Below are 21,732 nucleotides of genomic sequence, written 5' to 3' on the forward strand. Positions count from 1 at the left end.
ACCGCTCATGCACTCTCACTCTCTCCCTCTCCCCCTTACTCTCTGTCTCTGTCTCTCTCAAATGGATAAATAAAATCTTAAAAAAAATGTGTGTTATAACAAAAACAGCAAGGGATTCTTTTTTTTTTTTTTTAAAGATTTTATTTATTTATTCATTAGAGACAGAGAGAGGCAGAGGGAGAAGCAGGCTTCCCGCAGAGCAGGGAGCCCGATGCGGGACTTGATCCCAGGACCCTGAGATCATGACCTGAGCCGAAGGCAGACGCTTAACCATCTGAGCCACCCAGGCGCCCCAGCAAGGGATTCTTAAAGTTACTGTTTCTATAACAGTGTTTGTGTTAGTGAAATTAGTTTTCTTGTAGGAAGAAATGAATTTGGATTACTTCCGTGAAATAAGAGACTTCGAAAGGTTAAGCATGTTAGCATATGTCAATACAGCAAACAGACCGAAATTAGAGAAAACACACACATGCACACACACACAACATTTGATAATATGTATTCCTCTAGTTCAAGTACTTGATCTATAGCTAACTAATATTTTAGGAAGAAAGATCAAACAATGAGGTTGATAAAGTTATGTTTACTTACACTTTTTTTCCCTTTAATGATTTATTTATTTTTGTGGAGAGAGGGGTGGGGAGGGGCAGAGGGAGAGAATCCTCAAGCACACTCCCTGCTGAGTGTGCAGCCTGATGCAGGGCTTGATCCCAGGACCCCGAGATCATCACCCGGCCTGAAATCAAGAGTTGGGCACTTAACTGACTGAGCCCACACAGGTGCCCTTATGTTCACTTACACTCTGAGTGGACACCATTTATTTGGTTTCTTACGCACTTGTCCTGGATTATAGAGCATTGTCAATCATAACAGATAAAGTTTTGCATTTCACAAGTAATTTTTGAATTACTTGGTTGTGTTATTTTTCATGTCCAGTCAATATGTATTTACATGTATGTATATACTTTTGGAAGACTTCTGATGGGGCATTATTTCAAATGATAACTGGCATTTAATCTTGGAAATTGAAACTTAATCAGAAGAATCATTGGCTTTAAGAGCTTTTCATAAGGTCTTTGCTGAACTGTCATTTTTTTTTAAACAACAAAAAATCTCTAAACAAATACATTTTGCTATAACATCTTCAAGTGATCTGATTCCATTCCCTAGAGGTGATCACTGCTATGAACAGTTTGGTTTCTTCCTGACATCTTCCTGTGCATAAGTAAGAACATGTGATTATAGAGTATGTTTTGTCTCATTGTTAATTATTAGAAATGAAATCATAATACATATAGTTTATGTAACTTATTTTTTCACTTTATTAGTAGGCATTTTTCCAAGTCAAGACACACGAATCTATCTAATTAATATTTTTAAAAAGACTTTTTAGGGCGCCTGGGTGGCTCAGTTGGTTAAGCGACTGCCTTTGGCTTGGGTCATGATCCCAGGGTCCTGGGATTGAGTCCCGCATCGAGCTCCCTGCTCTGCGGGGAGCCTGCTTCTCCCTCTCCCACTCCCCCTGCTTGTGTTCCCTCTCTCGCTGTGTCTCTCTCTGTCAAATAAATAAATAAAATCTTTAAAAAAAATAAAATAAAATAAAAATAAATAAATAAAAAGACTTTTTAAAATACACACTTTAGGGCGCCTGGGTGGCTCAGTTGGTTAAGCGACTGCCTTCGGCTCAGGTCATGATCCTGGAGTCCCAGGATTGAGTCCCGCATCGGGCTCCCTGCTCAGTGGGGAGTCTGCTTCTCCCTCTGGCCCTCCCCCTCTCATGTGCTCTCTCTCTCAAATGGATAAATAAAAATCTAAAACAAAAACAAAACAAAACAAACAAAAAAAACACTTTAAAAAAAGATACACACTTTATAGCTGTAAGGCACATTTGATTCCTAAATCATAAGCATACCATCTATATACTGCATATTGAATTTAGTTGTGCATGTTTTCCTGTGCCAATTAAATATAATTGACGTGAATATTTGTCATTTTGTATAGCTGATTTTGGTGACTTTGATCAGTATGAGTCCCAGGACTTTCTTCAGAAATTTGCCTTGTTTCCTGTGGTAAGAACTTCTTTTGACTTTGGGCTTTTTATAAATAGTTTATTTCCATATCCTTAATATCGCCTGAAATGAAGTCCATATGGTAGACTTACTAGGCTGGAAGAGTGTTAAAAAAATCAATTGCCTCTTATAAACAACTCAAATGTAAATGCTTCCCTCATTGTAGTCTCACTGGTCTTTGTAAACCCACAGAAAAGGAAGGGTGTGCAGTCCCTGGGCTGCAGCCAGAGAGATTTGTTTTGTGTTTGGGTCTGAGTCTAAGAGAGGGATTCACTTCCAACTTCTGAGCAACCACACAGAGGTTTTGCTTTTACCCGAAGGCTCAAAACCTCACAGTTATGTGGGAGTGAGTTTGGCTTCTCGGTAGCAGTGTAAAAAGTAGAGGGCAAAAGGACAGCGCTGTCTGCATTTTAAAGTCACTACGGATGTGATTGACAGGAAAACCGCATTGGAACAATGAAGAGAGCTGGTACAATGCTCTTCTGAGTGTCTATACAGCCAGCCAGGCAGTGCCCAAGATGTGCTGGGCTCGGAACTGGCTGATGGTAACTGGTGTTACCGACCTGACATAACTCAGCTGGAACTTTCTCTGGGATGAACTGAGAAGGCAGGGCAGGTGTTTTGGGTCCTGAGCAGAAGCTACTTCATTCCTTAGCAAGATCATGATCACATACTTAAACAAATCTCCCACATACCGATACTAGTCTGAATTTTGCCCGAGAGTGTTAAGAGCCACTAACAGTCAGTGGCTTGTTTCCATACTTACTGCAGTGTGTTTTCTTCAGGGGTGGTTACAAGATGAAAAAGTATTGGAAGAAGCAACCCAGAAAGTGGCCTTACTGCATCAGAAATACAGGTAACACTAAGAAATAAGAAATGGCAAGAGTACGGAAGCAAAGCCGGTTTGACTGTGAACTGGGTATTGACACAGTGACACTTGCGCTTTACTGCTGCCGTAGCTGGGACTGCGACTGCGGGTCGCCAGCAGCGTGGCGCACTCATGGTGCTCCAGGGGTTGCTCTGGGTACTTCCCCTATCAGCTCACTTAGTAGCCCTGTTTACCAGTGAGGAAGCGGAGAAGAGTGGAAGCCGCTGGTTGGGGAAGGGCGCCACTTCTTCACTCCTCTGTTAAAGGTTTTGGTGGTAACGTTCGTAGGCTGTGTGGGTTAATGCAAGAGCAGGGAGACTTGTTTTCTCTGACGGTGCAGCACGTATAGGCCGCCCCCCCCCCCCCCCCCCGTACACCTTTGGACGCTGCATCTCTGTCTTCTGGGGGAATCTGTGCCAAGAGCCCCATGTGGTGCTTATCGCCCTGACCCCTGCTTCTGGGTCGGTGATGACTTTCTTTGGTAGTGCATCTGATGTGTCATCTGTAAGAAAAATCCTCCCCCAGAGAATGCTGGGTCTTCCTCGAAACCAAGCACCACACAGTTCCAAGTACTTTCGATGTCATTACGTTCTTATAACCACTCTTTAAGGTAAATGATATTCTCTTCTTACAGATTGGAAAAACCAAGCTCAAAAGGACTAAATCACTTGTCCACAGTTACCTGTGGTAGAGCTGGGATTTGAGCCCAGGTCTATCTGATTATATCCTTAAATAAATAAAATCTTTAAAAAAAATAAAAAGATAGTTCAGTACTACTATTGTGTATGAGGCTGGATACTGTGGCACGAAGATAAATAGAACACTTCCCTGCCATCAAAGAATGTATTCCCTGCTTTGGAGTCTAAAGGGCAGGCAGGACGACCCATTGGGATAGTAATTATAAACTAACAATGTGAGATGAGTGCAGTGGGGGAGGTGTGCATAGAATGTGGTGGGTCTGCACAGAGCAGGGGCATCTGACTTACACTCAGAGCAATCACAGGACAACATAGGCCAACTCTTCGAGGATGTTAGGGATTGATCAGGTGCACGGGTGAATGACAGGTGTGCCAGGAAGAGGGATGAGCATGCGCATAGGCCCAGAGGCATGAGGGAACATCATGGCTTGGTTGCAATGTGGGCTGCCTTGTGGCTTTGGGGGAGCAGCAGAGGATGAGGCCAGGGAGGCGAGTCTCCATGCAGTTGAGCACCTTCTTTACCCGCACGGCCTTCCTACCCATCCTCGTAATTTACAGTCTTTTAACCCTTATTTCCTGCACCGGTCATTTGACATTTAGCACACGATGCTTAGTAATGCCTGATATTTTAGATAATGAGCGGTTACTGAATGGTTTAGAAAGAATTCCAGCTTTCAGTGAAGATTTTTTTAGGGAGTTTTATTCCCCGTGTCCCTCTTGCCTGCCTGAAGTACAGGGAGAGGATCCTTATGACTAACCCTCAGGGTTTAGCACAGTGCTGTGCATGTAGCTGGTTTTCAGTCGATGTTGATGGGTTGGTATAACGAATTTCAGATGCTTCAGAACTTGAAATGTTTGTAAATGTCTAATGCCAAATTGATATGTAGCTTTTTAGAATAGCCTTTTGTTCTTTTTTCCCTTTTTGGTTTGGTGATCAATCTCCCATCTCTTGGGTTGCAGAAGGCTCACCGCTCCTGATGCGGAAATGTTGTACATGCAGGAGGTAGAGAGAATGGATGGCTACGGAGAAGAGAGCTACCCTGCGAAGGTGAGCATGGCGCAGAGGCCGGGGTTCTCCAAATTAATGTCAGGAGCCCTGAGAGGACAGCGGGGAGGCCCAGGGATACCCTGCTGTGAAGAGGCGGGAGATGTGCGGAAGTCTGGAAACTTGAAAGCGGAGATCCTGTGACCAAAATTTCACAGTAAAACATTACTGTTTTGCAGTTTGTTCTCTGAAATGCTCTTGAAGTCTAGTTCCTTAAGGAGCCCAACGCTTCCTGTTTTCATACTTATTGACAAGGTGATTCCTTGATACTGTTCAGATTTTGCCCTCCAGTGTAGATCTTCTGAGCATCTTTTGTCTGGGAAACCAGCCCAGGGAGCTGGCTGTGGTTGTCACACCTCTCACGTACCTACTGCCGGACTGCTGCTTTCTGTGCTTTCTCCTTCCAGGATAGCCAAGGCAGTGACATATCCATTGGAGCATGTCTTGAAGGGATCTTTGTGAAACACAAGAATGGAAGGCCTCCTGTGATATTTAGGTACTTTTCTTACATCCTCCTGTGCACTTCCGGTGGCTCCTCCTGGTGACAGTTTTTAGTACCTATACTAGTAATATGGCCCACAAATCTCTCCCAGGGTCTCAGTAGGAAATGGAAGGATACCCTTCCTAGAATAAAATAACCCCCGACTACAGTGGTTCTTTCATGAGCCACTTTCTTTAAAACCAAATGTGTGGAAAATAATGCTTGTAATGATGGCTTGCTTATGAAATGCTTAAAAGTGTGTGACCTTTTTCTTGCCATATGGAGGCCATTCTTTGTTTTGATGTGAGTTTTTAATTTCAGCTCTAGCTTCTAGGACTGTCTCTTTGTTGAAAATCTGGGCCTTTCTCTGACTCTAGTTATGTACCAAAATTCCTAAAATCCCAAAGTCTAAGCAAATTTCTTTTTCTCTTTTCTTTTTTCTCTTCTCTTCTTTTCCTTTCTTTCTTTTTGGTTAAGCAAAGTTCAGATACTTTTGTATAATGTTCATTTTTTTTTCCTGATTGTAAAAATGTGATACTAGTCATTTGTGGAAATCTTAGGATGTATGTAGTGAGAAAGAGAAAAAAAGGAGGATCTATAGCAATATGCTAATAGTGGCCAACCCCAAACAATGAAATTTCAGGTGGTTTAAATTTCTGGGTTCCAAATTATATCTTAAAGATAGCAAATTGGATGATGTTGCTCAATCCCTGCCTTTTCATATCTTAAAGTCCATACCCTAGAAAATCCAAAGTGTCATTTCATAGAAATATTTCCAATTTTACTCTGAGAGTCTATTTACTTCGATTCTATTCTTGATGAAAAATTAAAAGTTTATATTGTTTTTGTAGAGCAGTAAAACATTATACCATTTTTGGTTCTGGGTTCCTTTGTATTTACCATGTGCTTGTGCTGAGTGCTCTCTGTATGTTTTCTCATGTGATCTTCACAACTCTGAGCAGACGCTATGACCACCCTTTTCCACATGGGGTCACTGAGACTTGGAAAATTAAGTGATTTGCTTCAGGTCACCCAGTTACTAACTGGCATAACCAAGAACTCCAATTCTCCACTTCAAGTAGCTCTTAATCACTGTGTTAAATAGCTTCTTTTATGAAAAGGAATTTAATTCCCCACTCCTCAAGCCCTCTAAAAACCATCCTATTTCTTCTTGAGAACTGGTTTTTCCTTTGAAGATTTTTTTTTCTAAGCTGACATTTCTTCTTTATTTCTTTTGCTTCACTACTGCCTTTGGGGCTCTGAATTCTCCATGGCGATTATGACCATGGAGAGTGTACCTGGCTTGGGGAGCAGACACCCACTCCTAGACCATATTGCCCTGGGTTGGGCAGTACTCCTCCTTGGCAGTTGCTCTCATGGCCCTAAGCTGCTCATTTAAGTCTTCCCAACATGTGAGTTGGGGGACAGGAGGCAGAGAAGGATCTGGACTGCACCAGAAGGGCAGCACTGATGGTGGCCACAGGGCCACTTGAAAACTGGAGGCAACCAGCCAGCTTCTATCTCACCGGATAGGAATTTTTAAAATTGCTTTCTTCAATATGATGCTAATAACCGTTAGGTTTAACAATTAAACATTAAGTGGCACCTGGCTGGTTCAGTCGGTAGAGCATGCAACTCTTGATCTCGGGTTGTAAGTCCGAGTCCCATGTTGGATGTAGAGATTACTTAAAAATAAAATCTTAAAGAAAAAAAAAAACCACAATGAACATTGAATCACTGCAAATTAATTTTATTTATTTAAATAAATTTAAAATAAATAAATCTAATGTAATGGAGAAAGATAAAGAGGGGTAAAATTTTTCTTTCAGACCATTTTTCCCCTTCATAAAATTATATAGTTATGTAATAAAATAAAATATTAATGTATAAAATCTAAATGTGGTCAAATACAGTTAGAAAATATAAGATAGGAGTTTGAATCCTAGTGAACTCATCCAGAGTTGTTCACTCTTTGGGTTCCTGGCATTTGAACTTACTCTTCACCCTGAAGCTTTTCGGAGCCCCCGTCCTCCACCTTTGTGCCTCCCTTTTGCCTTGTATACCTGCAAAACTTAATGATACTTGCTTGCCTCTCTCTTCTCTCTCACCCACCCTCCAACTGTGTCCCTTTGAGGGAAGCACTATACTGTGCCTCACTGATCTTGGTATCCAGGGAACCTAACACAATTTCTGGCACTGCTAATAATGGGTGCCCTTGAAGATGTTTGTTAAATGAATGAAGGAGGCATTGACAATCAGCTAAGATAGGGATCTTTGATCCAACTAATCTGGCAAATGAGGATAAAGAGATCTTACATTTTTAAGTACTCTTTGCCTTCACTTAGTCTACGTGCATTTACTTTTTGCGACTAGCTATTGTCACTTCAATGAGAAGATGCATGTCAGCTGATTAAAACAACTGTTTTCTTTCTAAAATGATTAACAAATGTTAACTTGACACCTCAAGCTTGAGAAGGAAAAATCATATGTTCTAACCTCTAGGTAGAACTCACATTGCTGTTTTCTATTTGTTGTTCTTTAGGTGGCATGATATTGCTAACATGTCCCACAATAAGTCCTTCTTTGCATTAGAGCTGGCCAATAAAGAGGAGACCATCCAGTTTCAAACTGTGAGTAAACATTAGGAATCTGCGTGGAATGTTCTTCCTAAAAGTTAATAAGTTAGCATTTCTGTGTGTGTGTTGGGGGAGGGAGGTGGCATTAAAATTGTAATACTTAATCCTTATATAAAACGTAAAATTTTATAACATTTTGCTTAATAGCCCTTGGCAAAAAGTAGTTGCTCAGTAAATGCTGTTGAATGAATGAGTCCTTGGATAAATACTATGTGGTATGATGATTTTTAAATTAAACTAAAGGGACTAAATAGGGGAGAAAGTAAGTACTAATATCTTAATTTCCATTGCTAAGGGAAGGGCTCTGTAGAAATACTATTTCACAGTTACTCACTTTTGCTCTCTTGATAAAGGCAGTATTAACTCACTGAAACGTTTTGTTTCAAATTGTCTTTGCCTATCTTCGTCAAAATAAAAGTTGATATTTTTATAATTTTAAAATCTCTACGTCACTTTGAAACAGTTCCGTGTAAGAGTCACAACCTTAGAATAGTGTTTTTTGTTTTTGTTTTTGTCTTCATAATTTAAATCCTAATTATGGCATTCATGTGATAGGCACAGCATTAGAAAATGAAAGAATTGCAGTGTGTTAAAAGTGACTTTGATGTACTATATCCCCCAGTTATGTCTTGTCCTTAGACAAACTCTGCATCAAGTTGTAAATGTGTTTTCATTTACTTTGTGCAATATTTCATTTGCTAGGAAGACATGGAAACCGCAAAGTACGTGTGGAGACTCTGTGTTGCACGACACAAATTCTACAGACTAAATCAGTGCAGCCTGTGAGTATAGCCTGTTCATGGAAATGGTAGAAAATAATGAGGTTAGACATTTTTATCTTGAGCTGTATGGTAACCTCTAGAAAGGCAAATTTTGTAGAAAAGAACAGTTTTATGACATTACTAACACAAACTCTTTGCTTTTTCATGTTAAAATAGCTCTCAAAAATATTTTCATTTTTCCTTCAGAACAACTTCTAAAAACTACAGATATATGCCTCTAAGATTTTCTTTACCTATTTACTAAAATCATTAACTCTTGAAAGTTAAAAAGAGAATGTTCTTTTTTAATCAGCATCTTGAGTAATTAAAGATTATTCAGCTTGTCAAGCCGTTTGAAGCATTGATACCTTTTCTTCCTAATGTACATTGTTCTTGGTCCCCATGGGTTTCCCGCCTTGTGCTGGATCATTCCCATCAGCATACAGACATGCTGTAATAAAATTGCCCATCTCGAAACACTTGTCCTTCACTCCACATGCCATCCAGCCAGGACTCCATTATCTCCGCTCTCCTCTAGGGCACATTTCTGCATAGGAGTCGTATATGCTTGCTTTCTCTCCTTCCTCCCACCCTGCTTCCCCTAGCTGTCATACACAGACACCTCTGGCCACCCCTCCCTTCCTGCACCCTGCTGCTCGTCATCTGCCAGGACCCCACCGTCCTGCTTTTCCTCTTTCTAGGCTGTTTCTTCTCAGTCAGCTTTGCTGGTTTAATCCTCAGACCTCTTCCGCACCTTCCTCATTCACATTGATTCAGGTTTACAAATAGTGCATCCGGTTTTATTTCTAGCTCAGTCTTCTCCCTGAGCACAGCCGACACTGCCTATTGACATCTCCATTTGGGGACCTAAGAGGCATCTCAGATGTGATATGTCGAAACTTGATGCTTTCTTCCTTTGCCTGCCCCCAAATCTGCTTCTTCCCTGTTCTTTCCCATTCCATAAATGGCAGCACTCCATATTCACACAGTTGCCCAGGCCCCAGGCCTACTTAATTCCATTTTGATTCCTGTTTCTTTCATCCCACATCCAATTCATCAGCAAGCTCTGCCTTCGAAATGTATCTGAAATCTGACCACTTTTACCACCTCCTCTGCTAACAACCTCATGCCAAGCCGCCAGTGTTTCTCAGCTGTAGGGTGGCGGGAGCCTTCTAACGCTCTCCCTATGTCCGCGCCTGCCCTGCCTATACCTTGCTTTCCATATGTCAGCCAGACTGGTCTTAGTTGAATATGGGTCAGATCCTCTAGCCCTTTAAACCCTGCACTGGCATTTCATCATGCTTAAAAGTACCAAAAAAAAAAAAAAAAGTACAAGACCATCCGAGGTCTGGTCCTTGCCTGGTTCCCACCTTGTTTCCTTTATACCCTCCTCCTGCTCACCCTGTCCCAGCCACACTAGGATCCTTTCTGGTCTGTGAACATGTTCTGCCCTCAGGGACGCTGTGCTTGCCCCTTCCTCGGCCTGAAATGCTCTTCCTTCCCATGCCTCCTTCTCCCACTGCATCCATTGTCTGATCAGACGTACCCTGGCTGCCTTGGGTACTCCCTCCCTGCCCATTGCCTGTCTCTCTTTATCCCCTTGCCCTGATTTATTCTTTTTCATAGGACTTGGCCCCACCGACTTTGTGTATTTGTTTGCTTACTTGTTTATTGCCTCCATCTCTTCTCAGCAGGTAGGCACCACAGCAGTGCAAAGGGCAGACACTGGTTCACTCCTGTGTTCCTGGTGCTGAGCAAGGGGCTGGGCCGCAGTAGGCTTTCTGAATTTGTTGAAGGAACGCATGTTAAGAGGTCTGATTGGGGATGTCCGTGGTGCTGTAGGAGCCCTTAGGAGAAGGGTTCCTAACCCAGAACTGCCACACCAGGAAAGGCTTCTGCACTGAGACTTGGAAGTCTTGCGGTCCATCCCCACAACCTTCTTTTAAGCTGTTCTCTCTCCTCTGGCCCACTGCAGCTGCCTCCCATCTGGCTCCCCTGCCCCATCTCACCTGGCTCCAGCCAGTTTTCTGGATGGATGAGCAAAAGATGTAGCACTTTACCCAAAGTGATAGCTCAGAACGACATTTGAGCCTGTGCCTTTCCGCACCCTTCTTAGCTACGGCATGAAGTGCAGGACTCCTGTGATCCTCCTCTGGGCTCATCTGCCCAGCTGACCCTTGATCCTGGCCCCAGAGCCCATAGTCCTCACAACGCTGAAGTTTCTCACAGCCCCAGGCTTTGCTGGAATGCTTTCTCTCCCCGTCTCTGGCAGGCTCTTCGTTGTTTGACCTGATCCAGTTTAAGTGCGGCCGTCCTGGAGGCCACCCCACATTTAGTTTGCTTCATCCTTGGTACCATTCTCAAAGCACTGGTTGTTTCCTACCACTTGCATAACAATGAGTCTGATTCGGTAGATACTTTCTCGGTGCCAAGCATTATGCAGAGAGTTTTATCTCCTTTCATCTTTACAGTACCCCGGTTCGGTACAATTCCTACTGCCCTTTTGTAGATGAAGGTGCGGGGACATAGAGGCCTGCAGTGTCGTGGTCCCGCCGTACAGGCAGCGCTCCCTGCACCCCGCCCCCAGGCTGGGCCTCTGGCGTGGTTCGGACCTGCTGTCCTACGGGAACCTGGCTTTTCCGGCTTGTCTGCTAGCGCCCCAGTGGCTGGCGGGCCACCTGGCACCCAAGGCTTAGTGAATGGTGGAAGCCTGAGTGAGACGGTGATGGGCGTCAGAGGGGAGAAGAAAGAGCCCGTTTGCTCCTTGTTGATTTCCTTTTACCACTGATTGTAAATTGGAAAAAAAAAATCTGAAGAGGACATTTTCCCTTCAGGCCAAGAAGGAAGAGGAAAGTCTATGGAAGTGCTTTCTATTTTTTTATAGGTACCCCAAAGTGTGAAATAAAACTTGTTAGGAATAACTGTGCAAAGGGCAGACCCATCTTTGGGACTCATGAAAGAAAAGGAAGTGACTGGGGGTGACCCTACAGGAGAACCAGCCAATGATTAGCCCGTAGGTCCCAGTCCTCCTCTCCCCTCTGAGTAACACCCCCCCACCCCCAACCATGCTTTTCTCTGAGTCCGCTGCTGGTCTGCTGATGGGATTTGAGAAAGCGATAACTGACCTGAGGGGGAGGAGGAGCCCCGCTTTCTTTGTGGATATGGGAGGACTTCTCTGCTGGCTGCGCTGAGCTTGCAGGTCTGAGCATGTTTGTGTGAGAACGTGCTTCCCCTGGTGGCCAGATTCAGTGGTGCTAGGAGTCCAGGCCAGTCACATTTGGGGCTCTCCTGGGCTGGCCTGGTTACCTGAGCACGTGTGACATTATTTTTATGCAGAAGCAGTTTTCTGAGATTCAGGCAGTAGATACGCACTCTGGAGGAGCACAGCCTTTTCATAAGTTTGAGGGTCTTCATAGCGTGGAACCCTTATGACCTCAGTTATCCCTCTTCTGGAAAATAATGGAGAATCAGCAATCATTTTGAATAGACTGCAAAACATCATCTCTTTCCAGTAGGCATCCATATTGGCTGGTGGTTAATGCCTTTTTTTTTTAAAAAGATTTTATTTATTTATTTGAGAGACAGAGAGAGCATGAGCAGGGGCAGAAGCAGAGGGAGAAAGAGAGAGGGAAAAGCAGGCTTCCCACTGAGCAGGGAGCCCGATGAGGGGCTCGATCCCAGGACCCTGGGATCATGACCTGAGCTGAAGGCAGACGCTTAATGACTGAGCCACCCAGGCGCCCCAATGCCTTTTTTTAAAGGAGGTTTTTTTTTTTGGCAAATCACCACCTACTAATGATTTTAAAGTTCAGATGGAAAAGAAATCAGTTTTGTTGTAGAAATCTAAGCTTTGTAATATTACTGTTTCTTGCTAAATAGGAATAAAATTACATTATTATGGTCTTCAGTTGCATATGTCTATATAAAGAAAACACAGGGGGCACCTGGGTGGCTGCCAGTTAAGCGGCTGACTAAACTCAGGTCATGATCTCAGAGTCCTGGGATTGAGCCCCACTTGGCCCCATGTGTTCAGCGGGGAGTCTGCTTTTCTCCCTCTCCCTCTCCCTCCCCCCGCCGCCCCGCCCTCGCTTCTGCTCTCTTTCTCTCTCAAATAAATAAAATCTTTAAAAAAAAGAAAACACGAGAATTTCAAAAGTGAAATAGTTAGTTTTAAAGGGCTATTTTCTACATTTTGTTTTTAATCTGTACATCCAGTAGATTAAGGAAGTCCATATCCATGAGCTATTCCTGTGTAATTATTTATGATGGAGGACACCTGCTGCATTCTGTGGGAAACGAATTTATTTCACCATTAGCACTTGTTCTCGGGTGAAGTAAATGAATTCTTAGCTTTTAATGTTTTGATGGGTGATAAAACTAAAAATAGCTTTAAATTTTATGGTCATTTTTTTTTTTTAAGGCTCTCAACCTAGACTGTTCAGTCATATTTAATACAACGATCCTAGAGTATTGGTAGATTTGTTCTCACTGTCCAGATGGGTCATTTTACAGTGTGATGGGCATTTAATGGAACTGTAGCAGGCCTGAAATTGGACAGTGGATTCTGGACGACTGGGTCAGCCTGGGGCGCCTGGTGGCTCAGGGAGATGTTCTACTTGTATAGAAGGAGGACTTTGCTCTTAAAGTGTCCCCTCCCCCACCCCTCAGTCCTGTTACGTAATTCAGTGGTGTTTGGGATGGCCTTGTGCGACTCACCCAAACTTGACCCAGATGACTATATTTTAGATTTTATAAAATGACACGACCCATCATAAATCTTGCCACCTCCCTCCACTTTTAAGCAAGGTACTCTAGTATATGTGCTGCCGAAGTGAGCACTAAACAAGGTACTCCAAGTAACAAGTCATCTTTTTATGTCACCCAAGCCTTAAAAATGTGAGAAGAAGAATGTTAATATTCCTTTAGGGTTAGCTTAGGAATTACAGGAGATAAGGTCAGTCTGTTTCGTCAGATAACTTCTTCCAAACCCCAGAATTGGTCCTGCTGTAATCAGCCTCTCTAATTTACATAAGAAAAAGACTGGGAGAGAAACAGAATCTTGGTGAGGATCGTATGGTATTCGGTATTCCCCGAATCTGCAGAGCCATGTGATCAAGGTTTCAAGGGACTTTATCTAGAGGGAGAGCTGAATTTCAGTCACCAGCAGGTGAGAGGGCTGGTGTGTGCCCACTTGTGTTGTGGAGACTCTGACCAGAACACTGACTGGAGAAGGCCCTTCCTGGAAGGGGATGGGGCTGCCCCTTCTAGGCCCACTGCAGGGTTTAAAGAGACCAGAGGAGGGGTGCCTGAGTGGCTCAATCAGTTGAGCGTCTGGCTCGCAATTTCGGCTCAGGTCATGATCTCAGAGTGCTGGGATGGAGCCCCGTGTTGGGGGTTGGGGGGGGTCCCCGCTCAGTGGGGAGTCTGCTTGTCTCCCTCTGCCCCTCCCCCAACCACTCTCTCACTCATACTCTCTCTAAAATAAATAAATAAATCTTTAAAAAAAAAAAATACAGGGACTGGAGGAGGCCTGGAAGGAGATAGAATAGCCCTGTCCCATCAGAGAAGGTCATTGAGACCAACGTTTTCTAGGTATTTCCACCATCCAACACATTTTTTGTTCATCAAAATCTCCTCTTCACTAGCTATAAATCTATGAGAAAAGAAGCCCACAAAGCAAAATTGAAACAACTCTTAGAAATAGCTTCACTGTAAATGCTCAGTAATTAGCATCTGCTTCCGTCCTCACTCACTGTGTCACTTGTTTGCTCAACAAACATTTGAGGCTTCTTTGTGTGCCGGGCACCAGTGATACCATTATGTCCTTTTGTCCCCATGGAGCTTACAGATCATCTGGGGCCAGGGAAGGGGTCAGCAAATAATGGACTGTTAGGAGCATGTGCTCGGTAATCCGACGGACAGGCCTGATTCCAGTGCCGGTTCTGCTACTTCCTGGTCATGTGACCAAGAGCAGTTTCCTTAACCTACCTATCAGTTTCCTCCTCTGTAAAATCAGGAGAGTAGCTGGCATCCCTCCGGTGTTGGGGTTCAGATTCCGTGAGATAATCATGTTCTGTCCTTAGCACTGTTTCAGTAGAAGTCATACTTATTTTACTGGGGCTAGCAGCCTTTACTCCTTTTGTCTTCTCCAAGGCACACATTCCAGTGATTTTATTCCTAAGAGTTCTTCAGCTGTCTCGTTTTTAGCAGCACCCATCAACACAGTAACTGCCCAGAAAGTCTGGAAAACACCCACCAGCAGTTAGACCATTTGGTCTTGTCTGCTAGGATTAGACTAGCTGGTCTCCCCGTGAGCTGCAGTTACAAGAACAGCGGCAGGAAGAAGGAGGAGGTGGGTATTAGAACCGATGGCGAGGCTGCCTAGTGGAGCCGTCTGGCAGGAGAAAGACGTGTTGCTTTGTGTTTAGTAAGAAGTCGCCTCTGCAGTGGACAGTGTCGCCCCCGCACTGGGTGCTGCCGAAATAGATAGTGCATATGGGAGTTACTGCCTCTGCTTCTAAGCTCTGCATCTTTGGATTCTGTGTTTGACACATTTAAGTTTATTTTTGCCCCAGGCTGGGCAAGTCTGGACATGTTGGAGTATTACTCTGTGGCAGCCCTTCCTTCTCATTTCTGAATTTTGAATATATAGTATCTTATTTTTTATTTTTAGAGAGAGAGAGCACACACGCGAGCACAAGGCAGGGAAGCTTAGAGGGTGGAGGAGAGACTCTTAAGCAGGCTCCCCGCCCAGTGCAGAGCCCAGTGCGGGGCTCGATCTCACAATCCTGGTATCATGACCTGAGCTGAAATCATTAGTTGGCTGCCCAACCGACTGAGCCACCCAGGCGCCTGTTGAATTTTAGTAATTTAAAAGTTCAGTCCTTTTGGACTAAATGTAAATTTCAGAGGTCCCGGTTTTGCTTCAGCCTAGCTCTGACGATGGAGAATAAGCAGCAGCAAAGTAAACCTCAAGGCTACAAAATGATGCCTTCAAATTCCGGACACTGATTTTAATGACTATTTTATTTTTTTATTTTTTAAAGATTTTTTATTTATTTATTTGACAGACAGAGACAGCGAGAGAAGGAACACAAGCAGGGGGAGTGGGAGAGGGAGAAGCAGGCTTCCCGCTGAGCAGGGAGCCCGATGCGGGGCTCGATCCCAGGACCCTGGGATCATGACCTGAGCCGAAGGCAGACGCTTACCGACCGAGCCACCCAGGCGCCCCATGACTATTTTAATGTACAGTTAAGGAGCAGTTAACAAAACCAGAGTACCCGGGTGCACCATCCCACCTCCCACCACCAAGGAGGCCTCAATTAGGACCCATAGAGCTTTACTGATCGATACAGGCTTAATAGAACTATCATCCATTTTGTTATTGTTGAGTAACATAAGTTCTGGGAGATGGAATGTTCTTTGGAATAGAGACACTTATTCTTTAGCAACAACCTCAACACATTTTGATGATGAAAGGAAATTGTTTCAAAAAGCGTTTAATTAAAAAAAGTCACCTAGTAAAACAAATTGTAGTCACCTGATGTTAAGTTCCTGATACGCACTCAGTTTTTTTTTTCTTTGTAATTTCTATTATTACTTTTGGGTTTAGCTATGTCTTCAGCCTATGATATATAATAGAAGTATTCACTTGTATTTTCTGTAAGTTCACTTATGACTTCATATTTAAATTTTTAATTTTTAAATCCATCTGCTATGCACTTTCTTATGTGGCCTTATATGAGGCTTTGAGACTTGAACTTCTTATAAATGGTCCATTGTACCAATAACCTAGCTTCTCTCTGCTGAGCTGGAATATCACCTTTATCACATAATCAATTTTTATTCTGGGGTAGACCATTTTTCAGATTGCTCTTATGTTCCCTTATTCTAACACTCTGTTACTGAGGCAATACCAACCTAGTTTCATTCAAGCCCAGTATTTGGTGATCATTTTTAATCAGAAATGATAAGCACTAGTTTTATTTTATCTCAGGTCTTCTCAAAATAAGCTAATTTTTAGGTTTTGAATATAAGGTACTAGTGGGGGATGCCTGGGTGGCTCAGTTGGTTAAGCGTCTGCCTTGAGCTCAGGTCATGATCCCAGTGTCCTGGGATCGAGCCCCGCATTGGGCTCCTTGCTCAGCAAGGAGCCTGATTCTCCCTCTGCCCCTCCCCCTGCTCTGCACCATCTCTCTCTCTGACAAATAAATAAAATCTTTAAAAAAAATAAGGTACTAGTGTTTAGAATGCTAAGAATCATGTTAATTTAGGAGATGTGAGGATTGATACTATGTTACATTTGCTGACTAAACAGGTTGAGTGTTTACTTTGTGCTTCTGGATTTTCTAGTAATTAGTCCTTAGAATACTATAACCAAAAGTCACAAAATATTTTTGTAATTAGTATTTATGTGTCATATAAGCTCATGAGCCAGGAAGAGATAGTAAAAGATTTTTTTTTAAGAAGTGCTTTGACGGGTGCCTGGCTGGCTCAGTCGGTAGAGCATGCGACTCACGAGTTCACGCCCCATGTTGGGTATAGAGCTTACTTTAAAAAAAATTGGGGGGGGGTGCCTGGGTGGCTCAGTCAGTTGAGCACCTAATTGATTTTGGTTGAGCACTCTTGATTTTGGCTCAGGTCATGATCTCAGGGTGGTGAGATTGAGCTCTGCATTGGGTTCCCCGCTGGGCTTGGAGCCTGCTTGCGATTCTCTTTCCTTTTCCCTCTGCCCCGCCCCCCAACCCCATGCACATGCGTGCACATGCTCTCTCTGTCACTCTCTTAAAAAGAAAAGGGGAGAAAAAGCACTTGGGGAAAATTACCTAAGTCATCAACAAAGCCAAGAATCCTATGTGTTTAGGTTCCTAGATTTTATCTGCAATAAACTGCACACAAGAACAAAAAAATCCTGCCTCTGTTTAAAAGTGGTAAAATTACACGAGTTGTTTTTTCTCTTGTTCCTTTTTGATGTAATTATTTATTCAAAGATGGAACTTGATGGGAATAGTTTAAAATCTCAATTTCTCTGAAAAATGTTAGTCCACACTTCTTAATATTCTCATTGCTTTCTTTGTTGTTGTTGTTGTTGTTGTTGTTTAAGTCACCTCCACACCCAGCATGGAGCCCAGTGTGGGACCTGAACTCACGACCAACTAAGCCACCCACGCACCCCTCGTTGCTTTCTAAAAAATACATTTAAAACCAATCTGAGAGAAGTTTCTTGCAAAGAAAAGTAAACAGGTTTACCATTGGCCCACTGAACCAAATCTACTTTTTTGCTTTCTCTAACTTAGTTCCTTACGGGAAATCCAGATTCTTAAGTTACCAAAGTTATAAACTTATTTCTTGATTATGTTTGTAATGTGTGGTTAAGAGGCATCTCCCATTGCTTCTGGCTTCTGGGCTGGCAGTTGATGGTCACCCCTCAGGACTGTTAATGGAGGTGGTCAGTGCTGACCCAGGCCCACAGGAGAGATGCATTTGCACTGAGTCTTGCTTCCCTGGGATGTTTGTGGGTGATCAAGCCTTGCTGCTTTTCCTCTCTGCATATGCTCATTCCAGAGGTTTTACCTGGATAGCCCAGGAAAAGATAGACCTGCCCATTCTCCGACAGTCAAGGCAGATGTTGCTGCATGAAGAGGCTTCTCAAACCCTGGAGTGTGGGCGGAGGGGTCTGGGCAGCCACAGAGGGTGGAGGCCCCAAGTGAGGACAGAGAGTCTCCTTTTTTCTGATATATGGCTGGATTAGTTTGTCTTCTTTTTGCTTTAGTAGATTTATTATTTTACCTTCTTATTAATTTATTTTGGCAGAATTAGGAAAACTATGTGTATGTATGTCTCAATGACATGTCTTATTTTTATAGGCAAACTCAGACTGTCACAGTGAACCCAATTAGGAGGAGGTCGTCTTCAAGGGTATCCCTGGTAAGAAAGAAGGAAAAATATAATTGCCTTTTTTCTTTTAGTGATATCATCTTCCTTAATAAAAGATGCTTTTGATAGTATTAATTTTTTATTTGGACCACGAAAGTGTGCTGGTATTCCATTGTTTTTAACCAAAGAAATGGCAATTTTCCATAGGCTGACCCTAATATTTATGTAATATTTATTTTATTATACATATTTAAATATTAGGTCCAACCTAGTATTAAAATTTTTGACTATTAGTGAAGAGCAATCAGAAGTTAGATATTTAAAATGCTAGCTAATTTTGCCTGATAAGATTAAATACACTACAGAAAAACTTTTTATATTCATATGTTTACATAAGAATTCAGGGAACTTTGTCTATTCCTTCTTGCTCTTAAAGACTTTTTGGATACAGCTTGTTTTCTTGTGATCTCTGATGTCTGGTATCAGTGCGTAGGCCTTGGCATTGTCATTCTGGGAGACACTGAAAGTGACAGATATGGTAAGAGCTGTAGGGTCTTCATGTTTACTTTCTATATATTATATTTAACTTCCTTAGAAGTTTTTTAATGGACCGAAAGAAACCAGCAGAGACTTACTTTACATATATTACATAGGCAGCAATGTGTTTTAACCCTGTTTCCAACTTTCCATTCCTTAGCCTAAGCCCCAGCCCTATGTGATGCCTCCCCCACCCCAGCTGCATTATAATGGACATTATACAGAACCATACACTTCCTCCCAAGGTAAAGTACGCTATATCTGAAATGCCATACAAAATGATTACAATTTGAATATATCTATGAAGACTTGGAGATCTTGGAGCCAGGATAGTTTTGGCTGATGTTACAACCAAATCGTTTTCATGATTATAGCCATCCTGGATTCATAGAAGCAGCAGTCATTAGATTCAGTTTCTCGAAAATGTGTAGCAATATTCAGTATCAAATTCTGATGCTCAAATGATCCCAAGTTTGGCCTTTGGGAGCCCCTTTCAGCCAACTCCTTTGTCCTGCTGACACTCTCCCATTAGCCTTTGAGTGTTTCCTTGCTTTCCAGCATAAGATATCCCAGGCTCGTTTTGGTTTTTTTCCTGCCCGAGAGCTGCCCATTATAAGGGTTTAAGCATTTCATTTTTATTTATTTTTATTTTTCACTCGGTTAGTGTAGGGAGCTGTATTTAAGACAGTGCCTCCCAAGCTGAACCTCAGGCATTCATTCAGGAGACATTTACTCTCTCCTCTGTGTACGAGGCTCTCCTACAGAGGCCACGGAGATTTAATGCAGAGAAGTAGTTCCACATCCTAGGAAGCTTAGGATCTAATTGGTGGGGGATAAGACTAGCACACAAATAGCTGAAACACAAAGAGAACATGATTGTTTTGAGGAGAGAGAGCAAGCGATTATGTGACGAAAGACTCTCATTCTGTTGGGGAGACTGAGAAGGGCTTTCTGGAAAGACAGCAGCTAGAGAGAGGGAGGCGGGCAGTTGATGGGGATTGCTGCCCCTGGTTTTGGGGGACAGTGCACACCATGGCACAGACTGAGGAAGGGGCATTGGGGAGGTGAGGGGTATGGCTGGACTTGGAACTGGGAGAAGCCACGTGTGAAGGGACCAGAGGTGGTTTGTGACTGTGTTGTGTGTGCCGGGCCTTCCATGCACAGAGGAGAATTTCCACACAGTGAGGTAGGCAGGTGGGCAGCAGGGAAGCTGTGCTTCAGAGTATGGATTCCCAGAGGGTGCACCTCGGTGGGGGCTGTTTTCTCCCTCACTGCGGGCTCCTTGTGCCCCCCCCTTGTGTGCTTCTGTGCCCCCAGCCCCACCCGCCGCTGGGTAAAGGCTCTTCTGTCTGCATTGCTAGTCTGCAGATACCCTAATACTTTTTCCTCGCCTCTCTCTTCCAACTATGGTTTGAGTTCATTTTCCCTTCCCTTTTCCACCTGCTGCTTCTGAGAGCAGTGCCCGTGTGGGTGGGTACCTGTTTACTCCTTCCGACTTTGCTTTGCTGCCCCAGCTGCCCTCTCAGTCCCTGGAGCCCCCCCACCTCCTCACTGGCAAATTGAGCTTTTTCTCCTCTCGAAAAACCTCTTGTCGGGGCACTGGTTCTCTCTCCTCCTCCTGCGCCGTCAGTGGTGTTCGCTGTCTGGGAAGGTCTCTGGGGGTGGCCTTCTTCCCTCCCTTTGCAGGCTCCCACGGCAGCCCCGTCCACAGTTCAGATTTTGGCAGGGGTGACTGTCACATCTGTATTTCCCATCTGCAGCCCTGCATCTCCATCTGCCCCACAGGTGACAGGGTAGGGAACCACTGCACCAAAAGCCCTCAGCGGGGGACTTGACTTATAATATCAGCTATTACAGCTTGCTGAGAATGAGACTGTCACATTTGAGCTCATTGCTCTGCTCCACAAGCCCATCCCTTTCCCCCTCGTCCTTATTTCCTCTTTGCGATGACGTCACTCTCCTGGTTACCTGGATTCCAAACTGCATGCAATTTTGCTTTTCTTTTTTCCCCCTCAGCACCCAGTCCATCACACACGTTCTGGCCTCTAACTCCCTACGATATCCCTTCCGTCTCCCTATCCCTCTGCCCCTGGTTCAGTCCAGCCTCACCCGACTAGCTGGTGGCTCCACACGAGAGGCCAGCTTCCACCTCTCCCCTCCCCAGCTCACCGGATACATGGGTGCCCAGCTCTCAGCTCCCCCATGACCATTCTTTTGCCTGGTGTTGCACACTCTCCGCAATGTTTCCCGACGCTCCTTTCCCAGTCTTATTTCCCACTGTTCTCTTACTCGTCTCCAGCTACCTGACACTCCAGCCAAACTGAGGATGCCCCCCCAGAAGTGGTCTCCCGGCCTGTCCCGTGCTGCCCTGTCACCCAGAATGCCCTTAGTCCTTACATGACGCCATTGTGTGCTCTCCTGCCCGCCTGCTCCCGTCCCATGGTGGGGGGGGGGGGCGCTAGATTGTGCTGTGGGAAACCCCAGCGGCTTATGCAGTAGAAGTGACTTCTGCTCAGGTTACCGGGGGCAGGAGGGCAGCGGGAGGGCTCTGCTCCATGTCTGCCTGCCTCAGGCATTCTGGCTAGAGGAGCCTCTTCCATCTGGAATGTTGGTCTGGGGGATGGTGGGGAGGGAGCATGGAAACTGGCTCTCAACCCTCTGCTCTCTTTCCCTTGACCTCTGCTAGTCATGTGACCATGCCTGACAGACACCCAGGGGTGAAGATGGGTAATCCTGTGCGCAGCGGCTGCTGCCGGAAGCT

General features: G+C 44.1%; 1 protein-coding gene across 4 annotated transcripts in view; it reads left to right on the forward strand.

The window, feature by feature from the left end:
* The window catches only part of PTPN21 (protein tyrosine phosphatase non-receptor type 21), a 72,973-nt gene that overhangs the window by 36,423 nt on the left and 14,818 nt on the right, over nucleotides 1–21,732 (forward strand). For all 4 annotated transcript variants that reach the window (XM_034993092.1, XM_034993094.1, XM_034993093.1 and 1 more), the window contains 8 exons: nucleotides 2,002–2,069; nucleotides 2,855–2,925; nucleotides 4,596–4,683; nucleotides 5,088–5,176; nucleotides 7,704–7,791; nucleotides 8,500–8,579; nucleotides 18,425–18,485; nucleotides 19,132–19,216. In XM_034993092.1, the coding sequence (XP_034848983.1) occupies nucleotides 2,002–2,069; nucleotides 2,855–2,925; nucleotides 4,596–4,683; nucleotides 5,088–5,176; nucleotides 7,704–7,791; nucleotides 8,500–8,579; nucleotides 18,425–18,485; nucleotides 19,132–19,216 (630 nt within the window). The remainder of the gene's footprint in view (nucleotides 1–2,001; nucleotides 2,070–2,854; nucleotides 2,926–4,595; nucleotides 4,684–5,087; nucleotides 5,177–7,703; nucleotides 7,792–8,499; nucleotides 8,580–18,424; nucleotides 18,486–19,131; nucleotides 19,217–21,732) is intronic.

This window comes from Mirounga leonina, unplaced genomic scaffold (assembly GCF_011800145.1).
Source record: "Mirounga leonina isolate KUSES-001 unplaced genomic scaffold, KU_Mleo_1.0 Mir_82, whole genome shotgun sequence".
NCBI lineage: Eukaryota > Metazoa > Chordata > Mammalia > Carnivora > Phocidae > Mirounga > Mirounga leonina.